At 42.3% G+C, this 9,853-nt stretch overlaps 1 protein-coding gene and 1 long non-coding RNA gene across 2 annotated transcripts; one reads left to right on the forward strand and one right to left on the reverse strand.

Annotated features, from left to right (window-relative positions):
* Positions 1-1,565: 1,565 nt before the first annotated feature.
* LOC101172819 (dual specificity protein phosphatase 3) lies at positions 1,566-9,853 on the forward strand. The gene is made up of 3 exons (XM_004071868.4): positions 1,566-1,862; positions 6,382-6,614; positions 7,762-9,853. Exons 1-3 carry the CDS (start codon positions 1,657-1,659, stop codon positions 7,968-7,970), a joined length of 648 nt encoding a protein of 215 aa, XP_004071916.1. The 5' UTR covers positions 1,566-1,656; the 3' UTR covers positions 7,971-9,853.
* LOC110015532 lies at positions 3,192-3,510 on the reverse strand. The gene is made up of 2 exons (XR_002290750.1): positions 3,464-3,510; positions 3,192-3,380 (listed from the first exon to the last, which is right to left on the reverse strand). It is a non-coding gene; the product is annotated as an uncharacterized LOC110015532 (long non-coding RNA).

The following is a 9,853-nucleotide window of genomic DNA, read 5'->3' on the forward strand; positions in this document are numbered from 1 at the left end:
GATTCAGAAATCTCTTTAAACATGTGTTTTTACTTCATTTCACTAAATGAAAGTATTGGTTCTAATGACATAATTGACCAGGGAATGAATGGATGGATGGATGGATGGATGGATGGATGGATGGATGGATGGATGGATGGATGGGTGGGTGGATGGATGGATGGATGGATGGATGGGTGGGTGGATGGATGGATGGACAGACATTATGTACTTTAGTAGTAAAAAATTGATGCAGTCCCAGACGGGGGGGGGGTCCCATTCATGGTTCCTGAGGAGGTCGTGAACAAACTGAACTTGCTGAACATTCAGACTTCTGTGCCAAAATATTATTGTTCAAATGTAACAGGTCCTCTTCATTTAGGAGTGTGGGGTGCGTCTCCCTTGGAGGGCCCTGGTTCGTGCCTGGGGTTGGGGTGGGGGGATGTTCAGAACTCCTGGGTGGTGGTGGGCAGCTTATCTGGGGCTGGTGGGGGTGTCTCCAACGGAATGGGCCCCACTCTAGGCCCCCTGGTACGGTGGGAGGGAGGGCTGTTTTCTGGCTGGCTTCCATCATCCACAACATTAGAAAACCAAAACTCACCAGAGCACAGGTGCCAGCTCACCTCTGCACGGATAATACACCTGATGAAATGGAATGTTTGAAGTGTCTGTTTGTGTGTACAGGTATCTGTGTGTGTGAGCTGCACATCACACGTGTTGACATGTTTGTGGATGAAGATTTTTGGAGCCAACAGGAATGTTTATAATTTTAGTGTGTCTGTAGACAGGCCCCGTCCCTTCGGCTGACATCTACACCTGACAGTGATGATGATAAACCTCCAGTAACTTGTAGCAATGTGATTCTACCCCCCTCCCAACACACTTCTTTATTCATCCTCCAACTTCTTTAACCCCCTTTTTTCCCCTTTCTTTTGTGCCCATCTCCAACATTCCATTCTCTCCTTTTCTGTCCGGTCCAACAACAAACTTACACAAGCATATAACTATATTTGCCTCACATACAAACAGGATTTTCTGCAAAGACACACCTCATGTGTCAGAGGATTTAGAGCCCCACCATTGTAACAAGAAAATACATCCAACACCTTTAGCTCTGATCTGTTTGCTCCGTTGCTGGACAGGAACAAAAAAAAAACACTCATAAGTAAAATAAATACACATTTTATGAAGACTATTTTAAAATGTTGATGGTTTATTAATACAATACATTGACAGACCATTTCCTTTGTAAAAACAATCTTTCAAAAACAATGACGTGGCACGTGACACGTGGTCTGTAATCTAGTGAGCGTTAATGGACACTGGTTTTTCACAGAAACCTGTGTCATTTCCAGGACACTCGATTTTGAGATTAAAGATTCGGACAGCGCTACAAAATGGCAAATGGACTATATGGCGCACTATGCTGTGCACTATATAGTGAGTACTGAAGGAACTCTGAAAGGGCCAAAGTTTCTTTTGTTGTGTGTTTTTAAATTTGATCAGCTACTGATGGTGCCCTGGTTTTAGGGCACCTCAGATCCGGGCCGCAGGAAGTTGCGCTCCGCCCGTGGAGGTGGCGCTTATAGCTTTGTGCTCAGACAGCCGCGCACACTAGAAGCTTCAGCCCGGGAACCTGACACCCATCAGCCACGCTCGCCATCTAATCCTGTCTAAATGCGTCTGTTGGAGGTGATCCTTCACTCCTCTTCGGGGATGAAGAGCAAACCCCCGCAGGCGGACGCGCCTCGGCGGGTGGAGCCGCACAGTTTCGAGGTGTCGGTGAAGCAGCTGAACGACCTGCTGACGGACGACAGCGGCTTTTACAGCTGGCCCACCAAACACTTCCATGAGGTTTACCCCAGGATCTACATCGGGAATGCGTGAGTCCATCATTTAGCAGAATCCAACAGAGGTCAAAAATACAACAACTGAATGCTTTTCTGCTCGGTTTGAGTCGTTTTGTTGATGAGCTGATCTGGAAGACGCGCGCGCCCTTGACAGATGAATCCATCAGTGCTGCGCCACATTCCGCCCTTTCCTCCGCCCCCTTCCTATGATTTAGCGCTTCTCTTTGGGTCTGTGCGTGATCACTTTTCTCTGAACCCCTTCTTTAATTTGATAAACAATACAGACACAAAGATGTCTGGAGGAGCTCATCTGCTAAAAATAGCTCTCTTGTAATATGACTCCAAAATGAGAAGTGCATTAAAAAAAATAAAAACCTCCAAACTCAAGCTTTGTTTTCTTATGACACCAACATGGGTTTTTGTGTAAACCGGATTATGTTTGTGTCTGATGAAGTAAAAAAAATGTAGAAAAACGTTTCTTTTTCATCGAGATGAACTGGACTTCAAGTCTTCTTCCGCTCATCCAGGTGGCTTCATGGACTCCGCCCACATTTGTGTCCTCCAGGTGGGACGCCCACGTGCCTGCAGTTGGAGGACTCAAAGAGAAACCAAGCACCTCTACTTCTTTTTAATCCCCTCTGTCCTCATCACAGGGCCATAGGTGGCGTGGCGAGTTTGGGTTTTCTCAGGACCTAATGAGACAATGTCTGATCTGGCCAGCTATTTTGTCATTTTATCCATATCCTTGACAAACTGTTTTTTCCCTTGTGCCATCTTAGATTCTGGATTAGGCTTCTTCCTGCTTTTTTGGCTGATCGAACACCAGACAAAACTCATTAATGAAACGTTCAAAAGGAAGGTGAGTAATGGGATTGACTGCCAGAAAAGCTTGGGCCCACTGCAGGGCTTTATTTCTCAGGGAGTTGACGATAAGAGTGATTTTGCTGGAATCAGAATGGTAGTACCTGGGAGCTTGTTGAAACAGAAGTTGACACTGGAGGAGAAATCCGCCGCATGCTTCTACTTCACCGTAGAATGGTTCTGGTTGCAGGCGGAAATTTTCCAGGGTCGGAACGGGAGCGGAAGTTTGGCCGGAAGTAGGTAGCGTTGCTGTGGTGACGGAGTGAAACATTTGTCCGGGTAAATTGATTGTTTGCGTCATACCATTGAGCCGTGACAGTAGGTCTTCTTGAATCTTAGTCATCCGAGTAATGGCGGTGGAGTGGAGTTCCAGAAAGGTTCTTTGTTGATTTACTGCATGGCGGAGTCCTTCTGGGTCAGGAGTTTGGCCAGTTCGTTCTGTCATGACTTGAAGGATTGACAGACCCAGACGCTGAAACCCAGAGAGAGGACGAAGATAGGTGAAAGGTAAGAAATGGGTTTTATTTTCCTTCCAGGAAAGTTGGTGTGACTTGGTGGGCAGCTGGAGAGGAAAGCGGCTTGTGGCGTGGCTGGAGGTAAAAGCGCGGCTTGGCAAAGCTTGAGGGTTCCACCGGACTGCTGGAGAACTCGAGCTGACATCCACACTGGGGACTCTTGGAGGCTGGAATCCTGAGACAGAGAGAGGCAGGTTAAGCACAAGGCCAGACTTAAACAAGAAAACATGAACTAGACTTGAGACCAGGTAGAGTCACCATAGAGGGTAACGAACTGGCGTTGGCTAATGGGTCTGGATCTCCTTAAGAGCAGAGCAGGTGATGAGGTGAATTGGTCCCAGCTGGTGGAGTCAGGAGCAGAGCAGTAGGGGGAGGGGGAGGAGACTGACAGGCACCATAACAGATTTAAGGTCAAGATGCTACAACTCAACTTCAAGACATCGTTAGAAATGCTTTTCCTTGATGCTTCTCAGTTCTTAGTTCAGCTTCTGCTTCAGAGTGAAGGTTATTTGCGGCATTTCGATGTTTGGCACATTGGTAAAAGTGTGTCTTTATCCAAACGATTGCGTAACATTGACCCCCTAACCGTTGCTGCTGTGGAGAGACTGTAATGTTGATTTATGGATTTATGGAAGGAGAAGCTTTTCTAGAACTGTCTTGTTTACCTCATTGTGGTGTGGCCTCCTGGTTCACTGCAAAAACAGGCCCCGTAGAAATAAGTCAATCATTTTTATCCATTGACAGATTTTCTTTAATAAGTAAAATAAAATCTGCCAGTGGGGTAAAAAGTATGGTTTTACCAAGAATTCTGATTTAAAAAATACAATTCTAGTCACTAAGATGTGTTTTCGTAAGATAATTTTGCTACTGGAAAACATAATTGATTAGATAATTTTTTTTGCTTGACAGAAAATTAGCACATCTTTTACTTTTTGAAAATTCAGTTTTTGCTGTTTCTCCTCACTTTCCTTAAAAACGTTGATCTCCCAAACTGTGAAGGAAGCAGTGCCCCAGTTATTTACCTTTATTTCCCCACTGCACACGTGTATGTTACCATCCAGAGCGTGTGCTAAATTCTGCAGTCTGAATCACTTTTGTAGTCGATCACCTGCAAATATGTGCAGTCTGTGAGCGTGCACACCATTTCACACTTTCCATTTGGCTGTAAATGCTGCTGTCAACTAAACAGTAAATTTGTGAATCATTTAATCCAAAGTCGGTCAACAGCTGCTGGATGTTTAGATGTTTCTGTTGAAGTTATTTCAGAGGAAATATAAAAGTCGTTTGTGTCTTTTACAGGCAGATGAAATCAGAAGTCATGCAAAGACACGATCGCTCTGTCAGGCGTGGACGACCTGCTTTTCTGCAAATTAAATGTATTTATTTATTTAACCCTTGTGCTATCTTAGATGACCCCCCCTTACATTGACGTGTTCTCCCTACCATGACAAAGGTGGATAAAGGTGAAAAGATTTCATGTAATCCATGAACACCAGTGGAGATCACAAATCATTGAAGAAGAAAGGTTCAGTGCACTGTCTAGTGGGTCTAGATGACCCAACTCCCAATGGTAAAGTGCCTAGGATAGCACAAGGGTTAAAACTAGGCTTTAAAAGCTCTTTGTGGTGATTAAAAAGAAAACGTTTTGCTCATTCTTATGTAAGAATTCATCATTTTAGTGTTAAACGTTCCACCTGTGTTTTAGCAGAATCGTTTTTTATTTTAGATACTAAATTATTTTAGATAGAAATGGGGGGAAAAAGTCGATATTTAATCAAAATGTGTTTAATTGCAAAGTGAATTGTTAAGGCTAATTCAATTGATTTGTTGTTGTGGCAGTGAAACTCTGCCCTTCATTTATTTATAATCCAGCTAATAAATGGTGCTGGCCTTACATAAACAGTTCAGGGGGAATTTATAGGCAGTTTGTCATAAATAATGAAAGATTTTCATCAGACTAAACCCGTTGCTGGAGAATTTTCTAGACTTTTTTTTTTTTTTGCTGACTTCCAAATGGAGGAGATACATCTGGTTTGTTTTGAGCACAGTGAGAGTCAAGGATGCATAATTCAGGATGTTCCAGAGTTTTCCTGCTGCATGGATGTGCATTTAGGATGGAGCACACAGACTCATGCCTCTGTCCCGCTTTCACTGCGTTGCTCTGATGTTTGCTGCTATTTTTAGCTCCTTTGGTTTCAAAGGTTGCTTGGTGATGCAGCGGCCCCAGAAGCTTGCAGGAAAAATCCAAAGAACTGGGTCTTTCTACAGCTTTCTGCAGAACGGCCTGGAAGAATGGAGCTGATCTTCATGGACGGAGGAGTTTATGATGGGAGAATTTCATTTATTTATGTGTTCCCTTCATGAAAACTGTTGATTGTCAAATATGTTTACATGTTTGTTGTACAATATTGAGCATTTTCACGATTGGAAAGGAGCAAAATTGAAGAATACAAATCTTATAATGTCTGCTCCCTATTTTTTACATTTCTCACACCATCACCTGAGCCCAAATGCCGTAAATGTTGTATTTTTTTATTCCGAAATAAAAAATCGAATCATTATTGTTAACATTTAAGACAAACATGAACAAAAAATATTTTTTTTCTTTTCGAACTTTCATGAATAAACTTTAAAGGCAGGGTTATTTTGTTTTAAAAACAGAGTTTAGGTGAAAATATGGATGCGAGGAAAAAAACAAAATAATGTCAACATGACCTTTATTTCCCTCGTGGGTCCACTTCCTGTGCTGTCCGGTGTGGGCAGAAGAATTTCCTGGCGTGGATCGGGACAGCGTTCCTCAGCTGGAGCTGCTCTTCAGCTTCATGCCGTGCAAATAATTGATAAGCGCCGTCTCAGTTTTCAGATGTCAGATTTCTAACTTTTTGCCCGCCTTCCTCAGCAACTTTGTCCAGGCAGCTGATCCTAACGTCCTCTACTAGCTAAGGTCAGTCCAGGTTTGAGGCAGGTCATCATAAACTTGGAGTAGAATCAGTCCACAAATGTATTCTGAGGCCAAGAATGAGTATTTATTTCATCATATTTCATTTTTAGTTCTGCAACTGTTTTATTTTGAGCCTCCCTTACGCTCCACAAAGCTTTTTGTGTCCCCCCTGATTATTAACCTAAACTTCCATCGATTTAAAGGTTCACTTTTTCCTCCTCTTTGTCTGGATCAGGTTTGTGGCGACCAACGTGTTGCGCCTGAAGCGCATCGGCATCACCCACATCCTGAACGCGGCGGAAGGAAACTCCTTCATGCACGTCAACACCAGCTCCCAGTTCTACGCCGGCACGGGCATCGTGTACCACGGTGTGCCGGCCAGCGACACCGACCACTTTGACATCAGCGTTTACTTCCAAGAAGCTGCGGAGTTCATCGAGACGGCGCTGAGATCCAAGAACGGAAAAGGTCAGAGGGGACGAAAATGGACAGCAGACAGTTTGGAAACGTACATTTTAGGGGGTTTCCTGCTCGACACAAATGTAAATGTCAATTTCTAGACTAATTGATGACACGTGTTCATAATAGTGATAATATTAAGGTCAAGCAGCTTTTACTCAAACATTTGCAAAGAGGAAACTCTGGGATCGGAGGTGAAGTCTGTTTTCTGAGCCAATGGTTAGGATTTCAACTCTAAACCTAAAAGGAGATTTAAGTCTGTTTATAAATGACTGCAAGGATTTTTATCATGGATTTATTCCTTTGTGTTGCTACTCAGTCTGCTGGAAGGACTTCCATGACCTCCATGACCTTTATAACCAGGGCTGCTGCTAAACTAAAGCAGTTTGAAAGTAATGGCTCTCAGAGGTCTTAGACGGAACAAGAATCCTGATAATTAAGAGAAACGAATACTTAATGGCTTCAAAAGTGAACTGTGTATGAATCAGACCCCATCGTTTCACAGCAGAGGCAGCGTGCATGTTTGAATGAACCGTTGAAATTCACATGTAAACAGATTTAGATGAGTCTTCAACAAAAAACAAAAGTCAGTTTTTATAGATAAATAAATCAATATGCCTTTAAATAAACTTCTTAAAAATGATATTATGTACAAATGAATTTCTTAGCTGATTATAAAATCTATTGTTTTATGGATTTTTTTAAAAACAAGCAGCTTTAACTGATTTTCACTTAAGCAAAACTGTTGACATGAATTTCAAATGTCGAGGAGTCTGTGGCTTCACCAGGAAAGTCTCACATGACCCAGGAATGGGTGGCCCAAAGATCAAGTTTCTGGGATCAGTTTATTATTTTTTAGGATTTGTTTTCCCCTCAAATCTTTCATGGATTTTCAAACATGTTTTTTGGAACTTTCTATGTCTTTCCTTTTCATTTTGTTACACACACCACCGTTTATAAATGAATAAAAGAAAACCAATCTCATTTAGCAAAAATGTTAACGTGAGGAAAAAATCAATTACCAGTATTTAAAAAAAAAAAAAAGAAGTTATAAGTTTTGGTTTTTACATTTGCAATTTGGGCAGAAAAATGACAGAACCAACAGCACCTTTGCCTGCCGGGCTTTTCGCTCAACTGCACGTTTGCCGTCCTGCAGGCAGAGTCTACGTTCACTGCAGGGAAGGCTACAGCCGCTCGCCAACTCTGGTCATCGCCTACTTGATGCTCTACAAAAAGATGGACGTGTACAGCGCTCTGGCCACGGTGCGGCAGAAGAGGGAGATCGGACCCAACGACGGATTCCTGCGTCGGCTTTGCCAGCTGAACCAGAGGCTGGTGGCCGAGGGGAAGCTGTGGAACGAGTGAAGGTCGCAGGAGGGTCAGGTGACCTGGGATAGAAGGAAAGGAAATCTGAAGTGAAGTTCAACTCAGAAGTGAAGGAACATTCCTGGAAAACAGAGAGTCAGAGTAGAGATACACCACACATGTATTTGGGCTCCAAAGTGCATAAAAGCTTAATTCCACTGTCTCCTCACCTGAATGACCTTAAAGAAAGGAGATCAGCCCACATCTCTTAATATGGATTCAAAACCTGATCCTAAACAATCAGATTTTTCCTGAATTCTCTCCTTCTTTTTCTCCATTTGTCTTAAAAGAATTTTATAAAAACGTCCAGGTGACTCCAGAGAGGCTTTGCCGGAGATCAGGCGTAACTGGAGCCTTTTATATTTCCTGAAAGTTTTGCACAGAACAGGTTTTATTCTGGGAAGGAAATGTTTACATAAACATTCAGTGATGGAAAAGCGAGGTTGCTGCAGGAGCTCCAGTATGGTTCTGTCCTGCAAACACTGCCAAACGTCTCTCCACAGACACTCAACATTTTAGGACACGGTTGTATATGTGATCTCTATTTTAACCACACAGTATTTGACCTGTGCTGCTCACATTTCTTGACTCTGAAGTATTTCTGTCTGCAGTTTGGTGTCATTTGTACTTGAATAGAAAGACACGCCTTCCATTGTGTATAGAGATTTTGTTTTTATTAAAGCTCATTTAAAACAGGCAAAGTCAGTTAGTTATAAGAGTAATACGCTTGGAATTAAATGGAAATAATATTAATATTTGCTCTTAACTTAAAGTGAGATGTTGTTACTCAGCTTAACTCAAACCTTTCCATCATTAAAGTCCCACTCCGATCATCTCCTGATCTATTTTCAAAGCCTTCCCAATGGTCTTTTAGTTATGATGATGCAGTTTTAGCCAAAATCCGCAAACCTGTCATTTTCGAGGACATATTTTCAGCAGAGCGACAGTAGGTCATTAGAAAACCACGTCTGAGTTGTGGGTGGAAATGTTGGCGCAAAGTAAGCCTGTCACCCATCTGGTTACACTCTTTCCTGCTAGCTTACAGCCCCTCACACCCCCAACATAACATTAGCGGCAGCAACATTTATTTGGCAGCAACGTTTATTTGTACAGTTTAGATCCAGATTCCAGCTCAGATGAGGAGAAAACAAAGACGTTCATGGATCTATTTGTCTGACATTGGATGATCAGAATGGAGCGGAGCAGGAAGCTTGTGGCCCGCCCAGAGTATTTACTACGATTGGAATAAAGAAATCCTCAAAAATGCAGTTTTAATCTTTCATTTTCTTTATATATGTCCTCCATCACAAGTAAAATGGCCACAAGAGTATGTTAAAAACAGCATTTTCATCGGAGTGGGTCTTTGACTTTATAGTACAAAACAAGAAAAAAAAAGTATTCTTTATTTGTGAAAATCTTTTTGCCAGAATGTACCAGTAATTAATAAAAACACTCATGTTTAAAGAGGCAACACCGCCTAAATCTGATGAATGAAATGTACATATGAAAACGACTTGTTCACGGACACAAGTGGATTGTGAACCTTAACACTGCCAGAGGAAAAATAGACAAACATCTGTGTCTGCTTTGCACACATGCTTGTGTTTACATGAATGTGTTTTTGTATTGCATGCCTTTTCATGACGATGAGCCAAAGTGTTGCTTGGTGTGCACACAGCTGCTGCATCTTCAGGGTTTCATCCGTGTGCCTGTACCTTGTCACATGCGTCGCTTACTAAGCTGTGATGTTGCCTGAGAGAGGTCAAGTCTTTCACAGAGTCTCAGTGATTTTAACACTGCTGCTGTGTTAAAGTGCACTTTATCTAACTAAACCTGTGATTGTGATTCTTTCAGACATTCAATAATAAAGTCTACAAAAGTGA

The sequence above is a fragment of the Oryzias latipes genome, chromosome 8 (genome assembly GCF_002234675.1).
Source record: "Oryzias latipes chromosome 8, ASM223467v1".
In the NCBI taxonomy this organism is placed as follows: Eukaryota; Metazoa; Chordata; class Actinopteri; order Beloniformes; family Adrianichthyidae; genus Oryzias; species Oryzias latipes.

Excerpts from the sequence above, each read along its gene's own strand:
- LOC101172819 (XM_004071868.4), top strand. The coding sequence starts at position 1,657 with ATGCGTCTGTTGGAGGTGATCCTTCACTCCTCTTCGGGGATGAAGAGC. Across the intron at positions 1,863-6,381 it reads AGGATCTACATCGGGAATGC|GTTTGTGGCGACCAACGTGT; the intron begins GTGAGTCCATCA and ends TGTCTGGATCAG. Across the intron at positions 6,615-7,761 it reads GAGATCCAAGAACGGAAAAG|GCAGAGTCTACGTTCACTGC; the intron begins GTCAGAGGGGAC and ends GCCGTCCTGCAG.